Source organism: Lutjanus erythropterus, chromosome 1 (assembly GCF_056507025.1).
Source record: "Lutjanus erythropterus isolate fLutEry1 chromosome 1, fLutEry1.hap2, whole genome shotgun sequence".
Taxonomy (NCBI): domain Eukaryota; kingdom Metazoa; phylum Chordata; class Actinopteri; order Lutjaniformes; family Lutjanidae; genus Lutjanus; species Lutjanus erythropterus.
In genome coordinates this window covers 5010029-5032866 of record NC_139317.1, presented here as the reverse complement: position 1 = coordinate 5032866, position 22838 = coordinate 5010029, and the positions used below count along the sequence as shown (strand labels likewise).

General features: G+C 42.4%; 1 protein-coding gene across 1 annotated transcript in view; it reads left to right on the top strand.

The window, feature by feature from the left end:
• Window positions 1-16739, top strand: part of otog (otogelin) — a 72387-nt gene extending 55648 nt beyond the window's left edge. The window contains exons 37-58 of the mRNA XM_084728819.1: window positions 193-2924; window positions 3477-3654; window positions 3851-4002; window positions 4190-4279; window positions 4413-4599; window positions 5300-5520; window positions 5599-5737; window positions 6065-6253; window positions 6462-6671; window positions 6814-6918; window positions 7396-7500; window positions 7616-7717; window positions 7959-8057; window positions 8256-8296; window positions 8945-9020; window positions 9187-9365; window positions 10034-10138; window positions 10300-10419; window positions 11347-11392; window positions 11775-11846; window positions 15805-15884; window positions 16160-16739. Coding sequence (XP_084584945.1) covers window positions 193-2924; window positions 3477-3654; window positions 3851-4002; window positions 4190-4279; window positions 4413-4599; window positions 5300-5520; window positions 5599-5737; window positions 6065-6253; window positions 6462-6671; window positions 6814-6918; window positions 7396-7500; window positions 7616-7717; window positions 7959-8057; window positions 8256-8296; window positions 8945-9020; window positions 9187-9365; window positions 10034-10138; window positions 10300-10419; window positions 11347-11392; window positions 11775-11846; window positions 15805-15884; window positions 16160-16360 — 5429 coding nt within the window. The 3' untranslated portion in view covers window positions 16361-16739. The remainder of the gene's footprint in view (window positions 1-192; window positions 2925-3476; window positions 3655-3850; window positions 4003-4189; window positions 4280-4412; window positions 4600-5299; window positions 5521-5598; window positions 5738-6064; window positions 6254-6461; window positions 6672-6813; window positions 6919-7395; window positions 7501-7615; window positions 7718-7958; window positions 8058-8255; window positions 8297-8944; window positions 9021-9186; window positions 9366-10033; window positions 10139-10299; window positions 10420-11346; window positions 11393-11774; window positions 11847-15804; window positions 15885-16159) is intronic.
• Window positions 16740-22838: the final 6099 nt, after the last annotated feature.

Below are 22838 nucleotides of genomic sequence, written 5' to 3'. Positions count from 1 at the left end.
ATGAACAGTACAATCATCACCACAGAATTTACAGTTGTTTGGGATTCGTTATTTACGTTACTGCAAACCTAAAGAATCCCTAAACCTCCATAAAATAAGACTCTAAGCTGTCTCTGCTCCTCTCGGCCATAAACTCTGTGTCTCTGTTGAGCTCAGCGATTCTCTAACACACTTTTTATTGTTTGGCTTCAGGCATTAAAGTCCCAGTTGCTGTGCAGCCTGTGACACCGTCCACTGCTCAGCTGACCTCTGCAGCTGTCACCACGAGCACTGCTGCCACCACCACCCCCTTCAAAACCACTACCACTGCATCCTCCACCCCGCCACACACCGGTCCTACTACTAAATTCACCACCACTGCTCCTGCCGTGAGCACACAGACGACCTCGTCTCAGCCTCCACCCGCCCCTGACGAGCCGACCCGTCCAGTCACCGTCTCGCCTGAACTCTCCAGAACAGCAGGACCCCCGTCTCTTCCGACAGCGCCCCCTACTGCCAGGCCAGAGGTGGAGGAGCCACTGTCTACTGTTAGAGTGACTGAAGTCCCACCTACCACTGTATCAGGCGCAACGCCATGGACGACAAGAGCTGTCACCCCGTTCAGCCTGAGCACGTCCAGGACGAGCAGCGCTCCCTTCGCCATCACCGCTCTGCTCTGGCTCACCTCCTCCACCAAACCCACCGACCTCCTGAAGCCGTTCTACACCACCACCGCCACCACCCTGCAGCCATCCACCACCGCAGCACCCAGCACAAGCTCCGTCGAAGGTCCAACCACCATCAGTACCCGTCCCCCTGGTGTCGTGCACCCAACCACAGAGACCACAGCAGCTACAACACCTTCAGCTGAAGTCACTCCGATTGTTACCTCCTCTAGTCCAAGTCCTCCTCCGGTCTCAAAGACGTCTACAGTCACAGACAGGACAACTGTGCCCAGTACAGCTACGACCGCATACACCAGCACGAAGCATGTAACAGTGGAGCGACTTCCTCCAACAACAACTACGCCCGTCCCTCCTGGTTTACCAAGCACAGCTTTCACCACCTCTTCACCTCTCCCGACCTCGCCTCCTGTGGAAACAGGGACTGTATCTCGGCCTGTGGTCACTTCAGCTGCAACCACAGAGTCAGTCACGCCAGTTGCACCTTTCACCACCAGTAAAACAACACCATCCACAAGTCCAGAGGCAACAACTCCACCTGCTACGACGGAGAAGATTCTGCACGTCACTCCTACTGAACGGACGACTTCTACAACAACAACTGCTCCTGAGTTACCAACATCAGGTCCCACTACAACTGCACCATCTGCTCCAACCTCAGCTACTACTGACTGGAGGACAACAACATCTAAGAAAGTGCCCACACTTGAATCCACTGTTTCTGAAATACCTGCTGCTACAACAACTTCGGCTGCGCTTCCACCTCTGAAGATTACAGACACCACAACCTCTCCTGTCTCCACCACCACAGTCTATTCTGAGAGAACCTCCTTGTCTACTCCAACAGAGGAAACCACCAAAACCACAACTTCAACACCTCCAGAAGTTCCAGAAACATCCACCACTTCCACACGTCCTCCTGTCACAACAACTGTTCCACCAGTGTCTCCTACAGAAACCACCACTGTACCACTTTTACCAACAATGGAGCGCACAACCCGTCCTGTATCTACCATGCGGACCTCCCAGCCGTGGCGGCCACCCCATCGGGAGACCTCCTCCACCCTTGTCTACAGCCCCACTGCAAAGACTACACCAGAGGTCACTTCGGAAACTGTTGTACACGTCATTACTTCCACTTCAACTACTGAAGTGCCTCGACTTCCTGTAACATCGCAGCCGGTCGTCACCTCTGCAACATCACCTGCTGCCACGGCAACCACTAGCAAAACCACAACGTCTCCTGAAATCTCAACTTCAGAAATTGCAGCCACTACAACCAGGAAACTGGTTACACCTCCGCCTCCGCCTGCACCTGAGACACTTCTCACCACGGTCTCTACAAGAGCTCCACCAGGTGTTGCCACCACCACTCTCAGACCCATCATCGGACAGCCGATTACACAGACGACACATCCGGCGACTGGTAGGGTGGAGGTGTCAACGACAGCTACAACCGCGCCACCTCCGTCTTGGTCTCCGCTGCACACAACTACTACAACCGCAGCTCCGAGGCCAACGACTGTTTCAGACAGAGTCACCACCCGGCTGGTGTCCACTCTAAGAGCTACACCTCCTACAACAACCATCACCACCACACGGACGACCACCATCAGAACTACGCCCAGAGTTCCTGTGACGACAAGAGTCACCCCAAGAGTCACATCAACACAGAGGTCAACCGTCAGGCCAGTCACTGCAAGGGTTACCATAGCAACAAGGCCCCCATTAACCATCAGATCAACCACTCTTGGCCCGCCGACTGTCACGCCAAGCCCCAGCACAGCGACCACGCCAAGAGTAACGTCTACAACCGTCCCCACGTCTACAGAGCCAGTCACTACAAGGAGCACGACCGAACGAGTCGACACGACCGCAGCAGTTTCCCGCCAAACCACCATAACTGCAGCAGCGCCTGTCCCTACTCTAACAACGGTCACAGAATCTACAGCTGTTCCCACGGTGACCACCAGAGAGTCAACCACATCTGAGAAAACCACGACAACCAAAGACATTCACATGCCCCCATCCACATCCCGACCAGTTACGCCTCCACCCGAGCCCGGTGTTCCCGCTGCCACTACGACTTTACTCCCAGCGCCCACCTCGGCCCGAACGACTGAACGCGACAGAGTCGATCATACAAGTCCACGTGCAACAACTACTCCTGCACCGGGGTCCCTTTACACTCCTCTGGAAACAACCAGACACACAGCGGAGAGGACGACGTCCATCGCTGTATCACCTACAAGGATGTGCACAGTAAGTTCAATTATTATATCTTCATTTTACTAACATAACTGCTTGAAGGACAAGTTCCTTGATGACTTTATTTTGAACTGGACATTTCAATCATATGATAACAAGTAGTTGTATATGGAAAAGAATTACATCTGAATTATGTTGTGTTTTTGTACAGTAATCAATGAAGCCTGGCCTCAAACAAATTCAGTGACCCATAAAGCTGCAGATAGCTGTCATATGTGGTCAATCACAATGACAAGAGGATGAGGTGGAACTCACAGAAGTTGACCAATCAGAAGAAAGTGAGCTTTTAGGGAGGAGGGCCTTAAAGAGACAGGAGCTAAAACAGCCTGTTTCAGACAGAAGATGAATAGCGGGGCTGTATGAAGGGCTGTTCTAAGATAAATAAGGATGTACTGGAGTCCCAGAATAAAAATTCAGAGCTGGAAATGAGCATAATAGGCCCTCTTTCAGTCACGATGTCGCACTTTTTCTTCCCTGCTCATATCTGTGTTTTAATTTTTGTTGTGTGACTTCTGAGTTGTCAGTTTTTAATTTGTTTCCGTTCAGCCTCCTTATGCAGAGATCGTCGACGAGTGTACAAAGTACATCTGTGTCAACAACCAGCTCGTCCTGTTCAACAAATCCCAGAGCTGCCCCTTCACCTCCGACCCTCCCAACTGCGGCCTGCTCGGCTTTGCCGTACTGGTCAATGGAGACAAGTGCTGTCCTCAGTGGGACTGTCCATGTGAGGAAAACACACACACAGAAGATAATATGTCATGGTCCACTTTTTATTTTATGACCTCATGTCACTTGAAATCCAAAAAAATCCAGCTTCAGATTCTGCCCACAGCCTTGACCGGACTAAATGTGTTTATATTTATCCAGACCAGTGACAGTTAATTGTTTTTAGCTGCTTTGTGTTCTCCTTTGTGTTCCAGGTCGCTGCTCGATGTTTCCAGATCTGAATGTGATCACATTTGACGGGAACAGCGTCGCCATTTACAAAGCTGCCTCTTACATAGTGACCCAGCTGCCCAATGAGACCGTCAGTGTCCTGGTTCAGGAGTGTCCTGCAGACTCTGAGTCACCAGTAAGTCGATCACACTTAATGAAAGTGATCATGGTTTTGAATAACGTGGCCATAAGGCAGCCTGTATATAGAAAACAGAAAGGGGCCAAGAACTTAGCCTTGAGGGACACAGCAACTCAACTGAGCTGAAGAGGAAGTAACATTTTGTCATTGATTTTAACCTGATTTTCTTCTTTTTTTCCCAAAGCTTCTCTGGAATTTCACCAACCTGTGTCTGGTGGCGCTCAACATCACCCACAAATCCAACCACATCATCATCAACAGGCTGCAGAGGAGGGTAGGAGGGATCCTGTTCTCATCCTCGTTTTTACTTTGTGTATTAACTGACAAATGAGTAGATTAACACTCAAAATTGATTTCTAACACTGATGAAATCAATCTGATAACGTGCACTTTTTGTTTTCTTTCAGCTCTACGTGAACTCACGGTACGCCAAGCCTCGATTCAAGAAATTTGGCTTTGAGATCTACGACACAGGCAACATGTACCTGATCCGCAGCCCGTCTGGCCTGAAGCTGCAGTGGTACCACAGCACCGGCATGATGGTGATCGACACCGACAGCTCCGGCAACAAGCTCCCCACCATGGGCCTCTGTGGTAAGAACAGTCTTACTCCTGCAGTAGTTACTCGATGCACAATTTGCCACAGCTTCTTCACAATGATTTGTGCAGGTGTTTTATTCAGTTTATTCAAAACCATCAGCAAGAACTGAAACTGGTTAGGGCTGCTCGGTTATGGAACAAATCACAATCATGATTATTTTGGACAATATTGAGAACACAATTATTTAAAACATTATCATTGACTTTGAAAATATGCATTTATTGAACTTAAAAAGAAGTTATCACAACAAATTTTGCACAGTCCATGTCATCGTCAGGATCCTTGAAACCAAAGCTGAATTGGTTTTACCTTTCTGGTTGACCAAAGCCTTTTATTTTGTCGTGAGTGTAGAGTTTAGGGGAGGAACAAAAGGGCACTGCTGTCAAGGAAAGGGGTGCGCTAGATTTATAATACAAGACAAAATGAGAACATCACTGGAAATTTGGAAAATGTGATTAATTGCCCAGCTCTGTACAAGGGCTGACCAAAGTGATGCTGATAGGTGTGCACCATGTGTGGCAGCTTCACCGGGCACAGCCTCAAAATGTGGTGACCTTTATGGTTGAACTTCACTGATCTTAAGCTGTCACAACAACTACATGGCAGCAAGATCCATTTGTCACACTCAGAGATATACAATATTTGTTATATCTGGAGTTGTGTTTTTGTGACTCCCTCTCACACCCACCTCAGGTTTCTGTGATGGAGACCCAACAAATGACCTGACTCTGGCCAACGGCACCACAGTGGGCGTCAGCGAGGATCCAGCTGTTTTCATCGACAGCTGGCAGGTTCCCAACACCACCAGCTACATCAGCCACAGCCGCCGCCGTGAGCTCAACTGCTCCACAAGCGACTGCTCCACCTGCCTGGTTATGCTGCAGAACCCCACCTTCTCCCACTGCCACGCCTTCGTACGTTAACGCCTCTGTGAACTCATTAATAACACAGGAGCAGACTTCTTTCTTATAATGTTGTTTCTTTGTTTCCAGGTCCCTCCGAGCACGTTTTGTGAGGTTTGGGTACGGGATGCAGAGTACGTCAACAACCAGTGCGTGGCTCTGGCTGCCTACGTAGCTTCTTGCCACAAATTCAACATCTGCATCGAGTGGAGGAGTCCAGATTACTGCCGTAAGATTTCTAAATGTTTGTCCAGCCTAGTTCATTAGACCCAAATCTCCCCACCTGTCAACAGCGTAACATGAATCGACTTCACTGCGACTCACAAACAGCTCCGTGGGCCTTATTCACAGCAGACATTTTGACTTGTTGTAGAGGGGAAGGTACAGTTGTTCCTAATAACATTATCATGTGCAATTAACAATAACACTGACATTACCATGAACAATAGATGGTATTTGCAGGACCCATTGTCCACCCCCACAAGTGTTTAAGTTGTAAAGTCTAAAGTAATGTAATGTGTTTCAGGCTCTGACATGTTTGTGTCTCCTCCTGCAGCCTTCGTGTGTCCCGACACTCTGCAGTATCAGGCCTGTCTGCCGGCCTGCACCTCTCAGTCCTGCCCCAATCACGACTTCGACTCCGACCCGGATCAGTGCTCAGGCCTGACAGAGGGCTGCGTGTGTCCTGAGGGAACGCTTCTCCACCGGCCGTACTCTGCCCTCTGCATCTCACCTGACAAGTGTGGTAAGACTTCAGTTTAACTGTTAGTACAGCACAGCAGAAGGTTTTGAGATCACATTCAGAAGTAATTTAGAAAATCTGAAAAATACATACCTTAATTATCAAGCTTCAGTCTTTTTGATTTATGCTTTACAGAGGTCTGCTTTTGTGCTGTTAGCTCATTACCAATGAACTACAAATTGTGTGTGTGTGTGTGTGTGCGTGTGTGCAGCCTGCACTGACAGCTCCGGCGTTCCTCGTTCACATGGCGAGGTGTGGAAAGCCTCAAAGGACGCCTGCTGCATGTACCGCTGCGACAACGACACCATCGTTCCCGTGGAGTACAACTGCTCCAACGTGGCGGTGCCGGTGTGCCGTCGAGCAGGGGAGGTGATCATCAGCCTCGCTGACGACGCCAGCTGCTGCCCGCAGAAAATCTGCGGTGAGGCCGCAAGACTTCCTGAGCTATGATTTAAAATCGGGAACAGCATCCGACTCAACAAATCTGAGCCTCGTTGCATGTTAAAATTATAAACCAAAAAGAAAATGTGAGAAATGTGATGATGTGATTTCTGACTCCGCAGTGTGTAACCAGAGCCTGTGTGACCCGCTTCCTCCTGAGTGTAAATATGGAGAGAAGTTGGTGTCGTACTACAGACAGGACTCCTGCTGTCCAGACTACATGTGTGGTGAGTTTCTTCTCTGATCAACAGTGATCACTTCCATTTATTGTTCAAGGGATTCACCTTTATCCAATAACATTTCCATCAACATCTGTATCATCTAAACTAAACACAGATGTTTTGCATCTTTTTACCACCAGCAGAGTTTACTCAATGACACAGTGACTATGAGTGTAATATGTTGAATGCATTGTTGGCAAGTGGGACTCAGCCACCAGGGACTTTGTCCTCTGGACCTTCATGTCCCCTGAGAAGGTGAATTACTGACTTCACCACTGGGGAGACACTGTTTTTCACACACCTTCTCAAAGGCAAAGGCAAAGACATCAGACTCTTACAACAGAGGAGATGCTGGTGATAAAATTCAGAAAAAACACACATAATTCTGCTGTTCAGGGTCTATTTGTCATTTAAATAAATTTTGTAACTTAAGTTTACACTCATTACCCACTCGTCTTTGTGCTTATCTTGTGTGTGTTACAGAGTGTGATCCTGACCTCTGCGAGTCGGAGGTTCCCTCCTGCAGAGACGACCAGGCTCTGATCGCCACCAGAGCCGACGGCAGCTGCTGTCTCGCTCACATCTGCAGTCAGTTCAAAAATTATCTAACCTGACTTTCCTGTGTCTTGTTCAATATCAGCGAATCATCTGCAGCTTAATTTTAAACCATCAGTGTGATGAATGAAGTGTTTGTGTTTTGCAGTGTGTTCTTCCTGTCCTGACTTGCCTCCTGTCTGCCTGGACGGCGAGGTGCTGACGGTGGACGGAAACACCACGGACCGCTGCTGCCCCGCCTACCAATGTGGTCAGAGCACACACACACTATTTATTTGTTTTATTTATTTACAGATTTTACTGTTAAAAAACTAGAAAACATAAATGGAGACATTCTGTCTAAATTACCTTAAGTGTACAAAATATTCCTGTGATAAGTTAAAATCAGTTGATACTATCAGCTGAATCATCTGTTACGCCTTAATACATGCAGCTTGCAAGAGCTGTAAATGACTGTTATGTTTTTGTTTTGTGTGTGTGTGTGCATGCAGTGTGTGAGCCCTACAGGTGTCCTCAGCTCAGCTGTCCTGTTGGGATGTCGGTGGTGTCTGTATCCAGTCCAGGTCGCTGCTGTCCAAACCAAACATGTGGTACGACTCGTAAAACCATCGCAACAGGAACATTTTTAAATTAATTCACAGCACAGCTAGATCTGCTTCAGCATTAAAAAATTTGGGGCTTTTGTGCCCAAATTCACCTTGATACTTCAGGCACTTTAGGTTCATTATAGTGTGTAATTTTTTGTTGTAGCTGAAATGTGAAAATCAGCCTTGTTTTTTTCTTTTCAGAGTGTTCATGTGAAAAGATCGCCTCCCCAAAATGTGGCCTGGTAAGTCATGATTTTTAATATTCAGTCTGTCTGTTGTTAATTATGTATTTCATATGATGTATCTGTCCATTCTCTCTTTTTTTGTTGGCTTTCATGTTTAACATTAAAGGTCCAAGTGTGTAGATTTATGATATGATTTATTTATTTATGAGGATGTACTGGCAAAATATGTCAGAAGTGGAATGTAAGTATGTTTTCATTAGTGTATAATCACCTGAAAATAAGGATCATTGTGTTTTTGTTACCTTAAAATGAGACGTTTAAATCTACAGAGGGGGCAGGTCCTCTTTCATGAGGGCTGCCATGTTTCTACAGTAGCCCAAAATGGACAAATGAAACACTGGCTCTGTATACGGCCTTTTGCATTTTTTCATGGCTGATGTAGATGGTTGGAACTTGACCAAGAGCCATAAGAGAGCTTTAGGTTTTTAAAGTATTTTTAAAACTACTGAACAAATTATTAGTCCCTAAAAAAGTTGAGAAGTCTTAAAGATACAGCTGTACTACCAGACAGTTCAGCATCAAACCAACTTTATGAATTATACGTACGTACTGTTTATTGTATCCTCTTTAAGACTGGCTGTGTGTGTCTGTATTTCCTGTGTGTTCTCTGTGTGACTCCGGTCCGGTTCTCGCTGTGCTCTGCAGGGAGAGGCCGCCCAGTTGGACCGGGCCTTCCTGTCCGACCCGCAGAACCAGTGCGCCTGCAAAAGATACAAGTGTGGTGAGTGCTGCCGGGGAGGATTACTAGGGAAAAGCAAAAGCAATAGGGGAAAACAAGGAATAATAAATTAATTAAAAAGATTAAAATATACAGAAAAAAATAGTAATTTATATGTAAAAGTAGCCTTGTACACTGTGACCTCTGACCTCTGTGTGTGTGTGTTCAGTGCGTGAGGCGGTGTGTGTGTTCGGCGAGCGAGGCGTCTTGCGGCCGGGTCAGACTCTGGTGGAGCACGACGACGACGGCTTGTGTCACAGCAGGCAGTGCAGCCGCAGCCTCGACCCGGCGAGCGGCTTCCACCTGCTCCGCACCAGCAGCATCAACTGCTCCGCCCACTGCCAACCAGTAAGACCACAGCACACACACGCACACCAGTACACCCACACGGGACCTGACAGCTCTTCTTTTCCTTCAACTTGTTCCTTTTCTTGATCTTAAACTGATTCCTCTGCTTCTTCTTTTCCTCCTTCTTCCTTTTCTTTTAAAAATATCTGAATTCAGAAAAGAGCCACAGAAGCCAAAACTCCCAGATAAACAGGTAAAATATCTCCTGCTATACAGACAAATAAGATTTTACCATTCAGCCAGATTTATTATCGCAGGTCGAGCTGAAAGAAAATTAATTGGCAACATTTTTTTTTACCATTTTATGACATTTTATGAATAAAATCAGAATTTATTAGCTTAGCTCCTGGCCTAATGTCCAGCAAAACTCCCCCTGGAAGGTAGAAAATAGATCTATGGTGTTTTAATTTGTTTTTAAAGGTAAAAGTAAAGGTAAGCGGTCAGTGCTGCAATATTCAGATATATTTTTCTTAATCAAACTGTCATAAAATCACCCGAACTCTGTTTTACCTTTATTAACATAGACAGAACACACACTTACACTAATTTGAATAAACGTAAACATCTTCTCTTCTTTCCTTCCTGAAAGAATTCTGTCTTTTCCTAATTTTCATTTTTTTTTTTTTCGTTTTTTCACAAAACTAATCGTGGATGTTTTTGTGTTTCAGAATCAGATCTACATCCCTCCAAAGGACCAGTCGACGTGCTGCGGGGTTTGTAAGAATATTTCCTGCCTCTACGAACACGAGAACGGGACCACAGTTCTCTATAAGGTAGGAACTAATTATATGTTAATTATATATTAACAGTGATGCTGAATATTTTCTCATTTGTTTCATATAAGTTGTAGTTTGAACTGAACTGTTGTACCGAAGTGAGTCTGGCACAAAGTTCATCTGAGCTGCTGTTGTTGATGCTGCCGGTGTGTTTTCAGCCGGGGAAGTCGTGGGTCTCAAACTGCATGAAGTTCGACTGCACAGACACTCTGTCAGGACCCACACTCATCTCCTACTCCTTCAGCTGTCCACCGTTCAACGAGACGGAGTGTATGAAGGTCAGCAAGCAGCAACACACACACACACACACACACACACACACACACACACACACACACACACACACACACACACACACGCACACACACACACACACACACACACACACGCACAAACTTTGACAAATAGACACAAACATAATTCATGCAAAGTCATGAATACTGAGTGTAAATCATAATTTTCTTCTATAGTTGCATGGATACCAACTAAACGTACACACAGCGAATTTGAAATACCAGATGTCAGAACAGTGAAGATTTTCTTTGTGTATTTTATGCTTATGTCGTGCCAGTGTCGTGCTATGACAATATTTCATTGCTTAATATTGCCATTATGTAGATAGTATGTTTGTATCTGAAAAATAGTTTATTAATTACTCTTTTCCAGCTTATAATGTTGCAGGTTGGCTTGAAAATCTGTCACATGCTTCTACTTTATTGGAGTAGAGAATGCTTTTAATATATAAACAGACAACACCATATTTTTTAAATATTTCATGTGTTTCTTTGAACACATCAACATGTAGAAGCAAGAGGAAGAAAAGACGTTATTATGTCAGTCGTATCTGAGATAAAACGAGGCCTTTCCTGCTCTGGAGATCTATATCGAGATAGTGTTAACAAGTTAACTTGCATTTGTAACGTCTAAGTTTTATTTGCATTTTTCATTCAAGCACTAATTAGTTGCTGGTTGATAAAAATTCTAATCAAAATCGAGGGAATGACAGAAAAAGAACCACTGATCTAAAAGGTTTCTCAGGCAAAAAGCCATGAATACTCAGAAATGTTTTTTGACATATTGAATGTTTTCACAAAATACCAGCCATCAGAGATATAAACCAAAGAGCAGCAAACTTAAAAAACATATTGACCAAACTTTTTTTTTTCTATTCCTGTCTTAACATTTTGACTCCTCTCTGCACTCAGATCGGTGGAACTGTCGTAAGTTACATGGACGGATGCTGCAAGACGTGTGAGTATCTGATCTGAGCGTAGCAGCAGTTCTGTAGTTAGCGTAGAGCTGTAGGCTGCAGCTGACACTGAAGAGCGCCTCCATCTGCCGCTCAACATGTTTCCAACATGTTTGCCCTTCAGTTTGTCCGTTTCAGTCCAAAATCTTCGACCAGTTTGTCCGGATTGGAGCCCAGCTGTTGTTTTCCATGACATTTGTCTGCTGTGTATTCAGATTAGAGAGATCTGTCAGCGTGCTTTTCAGTGAACTCACTCCTCAGGAAAAAAAAAAAAAAATGGCAACAGATAACTCGTTCAAAGTGTCACTGAAAAGCATCTGATCACATGCAAGTGGGTTTGTGGTTTATGTGCTGCAGCTTATCTTCATGTACCAATCCCACCAGGTACTGGATTCCCTCTGTTCCCTTTCCCCGTTAGCCCCTTGACTCCCACAGTTAACACAAACTGTGAACGAGGTACAAAAAACAACAAGGCTTGTCAGTGCCATTGTTGATATTCAACAATGTACTCCCTCCAAAAATAAAAATAAAAATAAATACAGTTAAAACACACAGGAAATCTGACTGCAACTTTTTCCTTCTGCAGAGCAGTCCTCTCAACTGCTGTCTCATTTCAGGTCTCTGGGAAATAAAAATCAGTAGAAATTATACGCAACAAAGCCAAAACATGTGACCAAAATGTAATATATATATTTTTATAATGATGTGGTACAAATGTTGCATTTTGCTTGCTGCATGAAGCTTTTAAATTACTTTTTGTTTTGCTTGTTAGTTCCCTTTTTTGTAAGTTTTTAGTTTGCTAAAAAAAAAAAAGACAAAACAATGTAATTAAAGGTGTTTTTACACCTTAAAGGGATAGTTTGGATTATTTGAAGTGTGGTTGTATGAGGTACTTATCCAGAGTCAGTTTATTACCTACAGTAGACACACCTACAGTCAACACACCCCCAGTTTAGAGAAGCAGCAAGGGTATCATGTAAGAAGGTAAGGACTGTACTGTTGTGGACAGGGTCAGCAGCAAAATGTAGTTTATCCACCTAAAACAAGGTCCCACATATATAAAGTTTATATCAGTTTAAGTGTATGCTATATTTCTAATATTTTCACCACTTTAGTCTCAGACTGCCTTTTCCAGCAGGAAACTGCTGTTATAAAAACCAAATATTTCTCTGTCCAAAGCCACCAGACTCCTCTGTCAAAAACAGTCATTTTAGTAATTTTAGTACTTTTTGTGTTATTGTGTGACTTTGGTGTTTTAAAGGATCAGTTCAGATTCACCGTGGTCACAATCAGTGTCGTACATGAATGCACTACATGAACGACATTCATTGATCAGTTTGCAACTAATCAACGTGAGTGTCTTTGACCTGTAATGGTGATATCGGCGCCCACATTATCAGCTGAGGGAGAGACAGAGAGAGTGAATGGACAGAAGTGTCACTGTTACAGAAAAACTTAATTTGATCAGACAGCATGAAGTGTATGAGCTACACTGTTACAGTGACTAACAGGCAGATAGATCCACTCAACATGCACTCACTCCTCTCTCTCGACTCTCTCCTCATCTCCTTGCACGTCTCATGCAACTGAACTAGCTAGCTAGCTCCTGTGAAGTGTTAACTTGCACAACACTGGTCACATCAGTCACAATAACACAAACAAACTGACCGATGAAGGCAGTGGTAGACCACCAACTCCTGTGTTCTTCGAGGTAAAATTACTATTTTTGCAAAAGCAGTCTGGTGGCTTTGAAGAGAAAGATATTTGGCTTATAAAAAGGCAAAATCCTGCTAGAAAAGGCTGTTTGAGACCAAAGCAAAGCGTTGAAAATATTCTAAATATAGCGTACACTTAAACTGACATTGATTTTTTTAGGTGGACTTTCCAAAAGTGAAGCACCCGTACTCCTGCTGCTTCTCCAAACTGAGGGTGTGCCGACCTCCATCTACTGTAGGCGATACACTGATTATAAGAACCTCAAACAACCCCACTTCAAACAATCTGAACTATCCCTTCAAAAGGAGGCGGGGACACAATCATTTAAATAGACCCAAAATGATGTCACATTTGAGAGGACGGTAACGAGTATTAACCCCCGCCCCTCCCTGTGGATCACGTACATGTACACGACAGCTAAACTCTTTCCCCATTAGCACTGTCTGGGCAGTGCATTGTTGATTGCCAACAATGTACTGTTGGTAGTGGCCCAGTAGTCGGGCTTAGACGTCTGCATGCGTCAGTAGATTGTGATGTGGGTTGGTGTCGGGGGGTCTTTGCACCGAACATGTAGCTGCTGTAGAGGATCTGCATGCTGCTGCGCCACAGCTGCAGCCACCAGGGGGAGCTGTGTGGGAAACTGAAGCTGCTCTGTGAGGCATTTTATCATCAAAGAATCATCAACACCGTAATAAATCATAAAATTATCATGTTATGTCATCAGGGATCAAGGAAACGTTAAACTGAAATACTCGCTTTTCTGACATCAATGCTGCAGCCGTAGAGCCCTCCGTCAAAATTCCTATTCTGTTAATTAGAGGTCAAATTAATGCCAAATGTTCATCATAAGAAATCATTGGTTATCTTTTAGAAAGCGTAGATGTTTATGACGGTTAAATTGAGCAATATCTTAAAGGAGTTTGGAAGGCAGTGACTTTGTATTTTCGTAGCAGTGGGCTTCTGTTTTCAGGACAACAGGCTTAACTTCACATTGACAGGAGACTGACAGTTATGAACAGCTGATCAACTTACAATCGGAGGACTTGTCGATGCTTGTGATTGTCAGTTTATGATGTTGCACTTGTCTTACGCTCCCGCAGTGTTCCTGCAGCCTGCATAAGTTTCCCCGAGTCTGGGGAGGAGAGGGCGGTGGTGAAAACACGCCTCAACCATAGACTGCATTTTAAATAGGATTTCCACCTATTTAATTAACAGTCAGTGGCTCCAACTCACTATTTGGACGGTTAGACTAATATTTGTGCGCACTAGATATTGCTCCTTTTAGAGAAACAATTGTCTGTACTTTTATTTTGAAAAACTCAGATAATAGAGAAGTGAGAGTTCTTGACACAATTGCACATGACTTGGATGTACATTAAGACTCTCCTGGTTTATTGATAAGCACAAAAGATGAACAACTTTGCAGAATATGTCTGTAAGAAACATACAAACAATATTAAAATTGTGCACTAATGAGAGACTAAAGCTGAATGTTACACCTTGTAGAAACCTGATAAAACATTCAGCACTTTATGTAATTACACTTGTGGGTTGTGGGTCAGTATTAAATTAATTCTGTAACTAAAATGCTGTGTTTTGCTCTCAGTTGCGCAAACAAAGAGTTGAATTTGCTGCACCTGAATTTCACCTCCTGTTTCACCAAATCTGCACAATTAGATAATTTCCTTTTGCATATTTTGGCACATTTCACTCATCAAAACAAACGGCACTTTAATCATCATGTACACATTATTTTGATCTGTTTTTATTCAGTCTCAGCTCACCAGTTCACTCAAATGCATTAACAAATTGAAAAAGGTTCAGCACATGTTGAATAAAATAGTTGCAATACTGTCTTATAATTTGTTGATTGATTCTTTAATGAACTAATATTAATGTGATATGTTTTACTTATTTTGTAGATCTCAGACAAATCAATTCCTTCATCATAAACAGCTTTTACTCTGCATTTTCCTTTGAGAACCAGCAGTTCAGATTTCAGGGGAAAACAGCTGGATTACTTGTTAGAGAGCAGAAAGTTTCTGATGATGATAGATGGTGAAAAAGGTGAAAACTGATGCAAAACAAAAATACTTCCAACATGTTGAACCTGTCGTGGAAAAAGACTAAATGCCACTCACAGCAGCTTTCAGTTCACGCTCAGCATTTCTTTGTTTTGTTTATTTATTTATCTATTATTTATTTATTTATTTGCTACATGGCAGGAAGTTTGATGGAGCATGTTTATGTATGTTATTTATTTCCACATTTTTAAAGATTCACATGTTTAAAAAGATTTGTTTGAAGCCATTTTGTGCTCACTATAGATGCATGAAGGTTCTCATCATCACTATATATTTTTCGTTATGAATATTTTTATTTTTGTGTCATTTGGAAGATGCTTCATTTGTCCTTTCTCACTGACTGGGAGACTTTCTCCTTTGCTGCTTTCTAACTTTGAAGCTTTTATATGATTTCTGGGCTTAATTTCTCCTCCTTCATCTAATTCGTCCATCCACTAAACCAAAACAGCTTGAGCATGATCTACAGCCTCTGTGTTTCCCAGGACTCTTTGTTCTTCTTCTTCTTCTTCCTGGTGTTTTCTGCGTTCTCTTCTACCCGCAGCAGGTCAGATGTTTTGTCTTGGACGTCATGTTAACTTTGCTCCGACTGATTTGGTTTGTCGTCGTGTGAACAGGTAAAGAAGACGGGAAGTCGTGTCAGAAGGTGACGGTGAGGATGACGATCAGAAAGAATGACTGTCGCAGCAACAGGCCGGTAAGTTTTGTGTCTGACGCTGTTTTAGGCACCTGAAGGTTGTCAATGAATTCTGACAAGAACACAAAAAAAAATTTAAAATCTGGCCTTTGTGATCAGGCCTTTTCTCTCCATGGTTCCTTGACATATTCTGTTATTATTGTACTACGTGAGTCATATTTTTGTAGTTTTGGCTTTTCTTTCTTTCTTTCAGATAATAAGACCAGAGTTTTAGATTTAACTTTATCATTTATGAGTTAAAACAGTATGCAGTACTGACTCTCTGCATCCTGCAGGTGAACATCGTGTCATGTGACGGGAAGTGTCCGTCCGCCAGCATCTACAACTACAACATCAACACGTACGCTCGCTTCTGCAAGTGCTGCAGGGAGACGGGACTGCAGCGACGCTCCGTGCAGCTCTACTGCAGCGGCAACGCAACCTGGGTCAGCTACACCATCCAGGAGCCCACAGACTGCTCCTGCCAGTGGTCCTAAACACACACACACACACACACACACACACACACACACACACACACACACACACATGCGCAAACCCTGTACAGACGTACATCCTCTAAAACCACAAGACATATAAGAAGAAGAAGAAACTTTAGCCATGTTGCTTTAGGATGTTGAGGGAGTGGAATACTGAACTGTGATTGGCAGGACTGGGTGACTGACTGACTCTTGCGTTCCCAGTTTGTTGTGCTGGTGCCTCTGCTGGCAGGGAGGTGGTACTGCAGAGCAGCCGAGCAGGTCGTATTCCTCAGCAGGCAGCTGCAAACTGCAGGGCTCTGAAGGTGACCTGTTACCTCTGATATTTATCAGATAGTAGCTGACTTATGACGCCACATGATGAGCTTCATTTGTCATTCATTTGATTTGAAATTTTTTTATTATGTAAACGTAAATGTATTTATTATATCTTAAAGAAAAAGTGACAGTTTTTTTTCCTTGCTGTAATCATTTCTCCTGTTCATACTGGCTGTTAAAAAAATCCCTTCCTGATGTGCTTTAATGTAACTGATGGAGACAAAATCCACTCATTTTGTTCAGGAGTGTGTTCTTATATCATTTTTTTAGTACAAAATTTCCTCTTTCTGTTTCGTGGGTAGTTTTTCTGTGCTGAGCTGTGGAGGAGGGACAATGACAAAAAAGCATGAAAGCACATTAGGATGTTTTTTAATGAACAGTAAGAACAGGAGGATCAATTCCACCAAATAAAAACTGTTTTAATGTTCATGTGGGCACTTGATTATTGTTTTAAGACAGACCCGTGAAACTAACCTTTTCTTTAAGCTTAATGTAAATTAATGAGATTATGTTGGAGTAGATTAGTAGCCTCTAACTGACATCTGTGGTAATAACACAGTAATACTAATATTTATCAAAAAAAGGTTCAAATTTCCCATCAGCAATAGTTAGTTAGTTTTCTGTGCTCTAATATATGAAATGAGATCACCTGGCAGTGATGTTGCATTTTGAAATATCAAGGGGAAAAAAAATTAAGATAATTTAGATTATTGATTAGTGCAAACACTCAATTTATGGCTCTCCACAATTATCCTGTTATCTTAAGAAAACAAAAGTAATTTTCTCTCGATAAATTATCTTATTATCTCGAGAAATTGGCCTTTTGTTGCATCGAGATAACATCATTAAAAAAATAATTTCAAGCACGGCCGTTCTTTGCTTCCATAATATTGATATGTATTTCTAAAATAACATATTAGAGCAGATAAATAGAACTCACACAGTGTTTATTGTCTATTGCTCACAGAAAGTGAGAAGATTATTTTATCGCACTTGATTGATTGATTGTTGAAATTACGAAAAGGAGTTTTTTCATGTCTCTTAATATTTTTCTAATGATAACTTGATAGGATCAGTCATTTCTCCATAGTTGTTATCCACTGAAATCCAGATTGTAGTCAAACCCCAGAGACTCCACTGGTTTCCTCCATGATGAAGAACTTTAAAAAAAATGCTGCAGAGGTTTTAAAACTTCCTGTTTGACTGTACTGCTGCTCTGCCACCTCCCTGCCAGCCTGCGGAGAAAAGAAAATATTCAGAGAAGGAAAAAAGTAAGTTGATCTTTTGTTTCTGAGAGGGGAACTCGTTTCTCTGATCACAGCATTTCTGTGCTGAAAATTAAGAGATTTTAAAATATATATTAAAAAGTCTTTAAAAAGAGGTTCTTATACAGACAATCAGGAAATATTGTCATAATTTACCCAGAATCCCTCATGTTGTGCCTTGTTTTTGTAAATAACTCAGTTTCCTAGCTTTTTAAAAATGATTTGCAATATGAAATTCTTAGATATTTCACTTCTAGACAGACAACAATAAACTGTATATTCAGTAATGTGAAATATACTTGATATAATCAACACTAGTGAGGTGTATTAACTGATTTAAATCCAGCTGTATGTGGAGCACTTTATTTATTTATTGGAGTTTGATAGAGCACAGCCGTTCTGATTCTGCGGAGAGAAGAAGAGAAGCATTCGACCCAACTGGAGAACAAACGAAACCCAACAGGATCCAAAACTTGATTTGGTTTTATTCCTGATTACAGAAATCTGTGAGGGCAAAGAAACTATGAGGAGGGCATAGCGGTGCGTTAAAGATCCCCGTTTCTCTGAGGACTAAAGTCTTAATGTTTGTTCACGCCAAACAGATCCACCTGGATAGTCGAGTCAATGAAGATTTGTATCATACAAGTGTACATTTGCATTTTCAATAAATATTTCCTTTGGAAAAACTAAAGAAGGTTTGCTCTGTTTATTGTTGTAGCCTGGGAATCAGACGAATCTGTGAGCTCATGTTTCTTTTGCTCTGGCAGATACGTCTGGCCATCCTCTCGTTCAGATTTCCACCCGTCCAGGATCTCTTTGTGACCAATCGTGACCGTTTATTTAAACTGTGGTGGGTAATTCACAGTTGTAAATCAGTCTAACAGTGTCAGGCTTCCTATTCTCTTTTGAGAGAAAAGGAAGAGGCTCATATATTTTAATGGTGAATGTTGCTAGTCGACTTTAATTGGCATTGGCAGTTACTTTGAAATGGACTAATCTATTTTCATGAAGGGGGCATAGATGAGCTTTAAAAGGTAAATCTCTGCACCATGAGTCATTAATAATGGAAAAAAACACGAGAATTATCTGTGAAAGCTGTAACATCAGAGGCTTAAACATACCTGAGAATAAATTAAATTCTTACTTTGAAACATGGATATCAGGGATTTGTATTTGTTATAATAACACAAACTAATTACATTTTAATTACACTTGTCTAAGATCTAGTTATGAGGATAATACAGGTATTAAAGTCTGTCTCTTTGCTTTGGTGTGTTGAGACTCTTGAGCAGATGTATGAGAGCAGCTTTTGGGACCGTAGAGATCACATGAAAACATTGCAGTTGCCTCTTTAATTTCAGAGCCTCCGTGTCCAGTATCAATCAACTACTAAACCAGATGTGGTGAGGTTGGATATTCAGAGGAAGTCAGACCAGTAAACCTGCTCCTCCTCTCGTACTGGTGTTTCACAGCCCTGCTCAGACTCCAGACTGGCTGGCTGGTCTGAACACACGGCCGATTACATGCTGCGGCACGTTGGCACGGGCAGACGAGAAAATGATACCGAGCCGTGAACCCACAAAATCCAGGGATTTTTCAGCAGACGTGTAAACCAGGCCTCCGAGTTTGTATCTTGATGAGCTGCCAAGACCAGACGAAGTGATGTCAGGAACCGTGCCGAGCTGCACAGAAGAGTGGGTGCGGTGTTGTGTTTAAAGTCTGAATTTTAGATCACATAACAGCCTGGGAACGCAAATGACTTAAAGCAGAATCATGTAATATTTAATATTTTTGGTGCCCCTACAGTTTCTTAGCAAAACTCCAGTACAGCCTCACTTCCAACTCGTCAGATACAGTAACCGTTCAACTGAAAGTGACGTACCAGGCTTTTCAAGTCACTTCAATGTAAACCCATCCTCTCCTGGATAAAACGCCCCCGGCTGTTGACGTAGTGTAAAGAGGATGAAAGTCCTCTCTGGAAAGACGTGGGGTGGATCGATGGATCAATCAAACACAGGAGTTTCACCCAGGAGACAAGAGTTCATGTCCCGTGTGAAACTAAAACATTATTACTTAGTCCAAATTCATTTTTATTGAGTTTTCAGTATGATCGGAAAAAAGTAGCCAATTAAAATGAATAAAATTAAAAAACAACAGAAAAACACAGGAGCATCACTGTACATTAAACCAGTATCTTACACATCTTACATACTTTGCACATAAATGACTTTGTATTGGACGTGGGAGTAGAATAAGCACATGGAGGCAAAGTGGGTAGTACAAACATCAGGAAAGAGCAAAAACAGGGTGGGGGAGAACGTAGGGTAGAGATGTGAGGGACTACTAATTACAGGTGTTTGCAGCAAATATATTTGCATAATAGTCTAGGAAGGGATGCCACTGAACTGTACATTTGATTTTTTCCTAGTTTGAGAAAAGCTTCAGGGATCCAGCGTGAGTGAGATGAAGGGGTGGCAGATTTCCATCTAAAAAAGAAAAAAAAAAAAAAGCCTGTGGACAAGTGATGTTGAGAACACCATTAGGTCTGATTGATGCCTGGATATCCCACTGTCACTAGGGACAACTCCAAATGTTGTGATAACAAGATCTGGATAAACCTTTCCGTCACATTTGTAGGAGGATGTGTTAAGAATCTCTGACCAGAATGTGTGCAGTTTGGTTTTTGTTTTTTGTCCAAAACATGAGGCCTGATGGCTTCTGACACAATGTGGGTCTGAACCGGGTTACATCTGGGTGAGTTTGGTTTGACAGAAATGCAGTTTTAAACTCTAACAGTGGCTTCAGTGACATGTGACTTTCACGGTCATGGTAACCCCAAATCCTAAACCTAAGGATGTAGTGTTTTGTGCCTAAACCTCAGCAAACTCTGACTCTTTCACAGCATTAATCAGAGACTATAAACGTCTTTCAGACTGCGTCAGATACTGCAGTTAAAGGACCTTCTGCCTCAGCATCAGACGCCGAGGGGTCGGGACGTTTCATCAGAATGCAATGAGTAAGAAATTCACTTACCGCTGTCATAAATATGGACAGCTGTACATGTGTATTTGTTATTATTACATTATTTATGATCAGAAACTAGTGAGTGGACAGTTTTTCTAACAGTTAAACATCAAGGGAGCGCAACGACACAAGACACAACAAGCAGCTAATATTACTGACTAGTCCAACCGTGGAGGTGCAGTTTTACGTCTGTCAGCCTCTTATTTCCACAGAACTCTCACCAACAGCTAAAAACTAGCCTAAAGTTCAGTTCAGAGATTAAACTGAACTATTTCATGTTCATAGTTCACAATTTTTAATTTTTAACTAAGTTCACATTCCCAAAAGTAAACTATGTTCATTTCTTCTATTTGTTTTTAATTAATTAAATTAAATCTTGACTCCACACCGTTCTGACTCCAGATAAGAGAGGCTCATATGTTCCTGTAACTTTCTGAAACAGACTTTTGACATGAAATAGTTTGGTAAACACAGGTATACTATCAAACTTGATCTGGGATGACAGGAGAGTTAGCGTATGGCAGGAAAAACAAAGCAGACATGAGAATGTGCGGCTAGGAGTTGGCTGACACTTCTCCTGTGAGCCTGAACTGAGGGACTGAGAAGGGCACATAGTGATCATCTGTACGACTGCTGACGTCCAGCCGGCTGGACCGCTGCCCAAAACGCTCACTGATGTCACCAAACATGTCACTGCTGGGTGCCAAACTGGCGTCTGCAGCAGCAAAGAAAGAAACCTGACTGATGCTCATGTGTTCAGTCAGTGTCAGTGTCCTGCTCGTTGTTGCTGCCTGGATTTCTAGATGAAGTCATGTTCTGTTTTTATTCTCTACAACATCCATCAGTTTAACTCACGTTGATCAAAGAAAAACAGGCATCTGATCCCCAGTTGAACTTCAGTTATCAAAGAAAATAACACACTAAGGAAAGTTGGAGGCCTCAGGGAACAGAAAGTGTTTTTAATCTCTGAAATACAGCTGAAGTGCACCTGGATTTATTGCAGATCCTTAACTGATGACGCAGAAAACATTTTAAACCTGCAGTCGGTGCGTTCAGGTACCACTGATGTCCATTTTTTTTTCCGTGTGCTGGCATGGAGAGTGTTGTTGTGTTATGGGTGGAGGTCTGTGGGGGGGTTGTGAAGGGTCATCTCGTCCTGGTAATCCTGCTTCAACAGCTGCGCCCCCTGAACTCCAAACCCCCGACACTGCCACCATTAAAGATCCGCGTGTTTGTATTAATTCTGTCAAACAACAAATTTACAGCAGTGAAATGTCTCTAAGACAAGAAAGAGAAACGAAAAAGTGCGAGATTTCTGCTCCAAGTGACAGATGCTGAGATAGATGGACAGTCAGTTTCAGCTTTATTGTCATCATACAACCACTGTTCCAAAAAAGTGTATAACATAAAATATAAAATATCTTGTCTTTGTAATGTATTGAATTAAATACAAGTTGAAAATGATTTGCAAAACATTGCATTCTATTTTTATTCAATACACGACACAATGAAATGTAGTTGTACACATTTTTTCTACACAAAATGTACAAAAATTAAAAAAATACAAAAATTAGCCAAAAATGATGAATTTTAAATACAAAATTAGAATAGAATTAAATGATAACTAGACCAAATTATAAAAAAGCACCACTAAAGGAAGAAATTAACAGGAAAAGCATTGTGTTTACAAAGAAGATGCACAGTTATGTGTACATATACACATAAATCAGACATGTATGCAGACAGTTTGCAATCATTATGTTGTGTTTTACATAAAGACATTTTAATTTATTTACTATTTTATTTGCAGCCACTGGTTTCCATGAATAACTGTAAGGTACTGATGTATCAGCAGAGTCATAAAAATT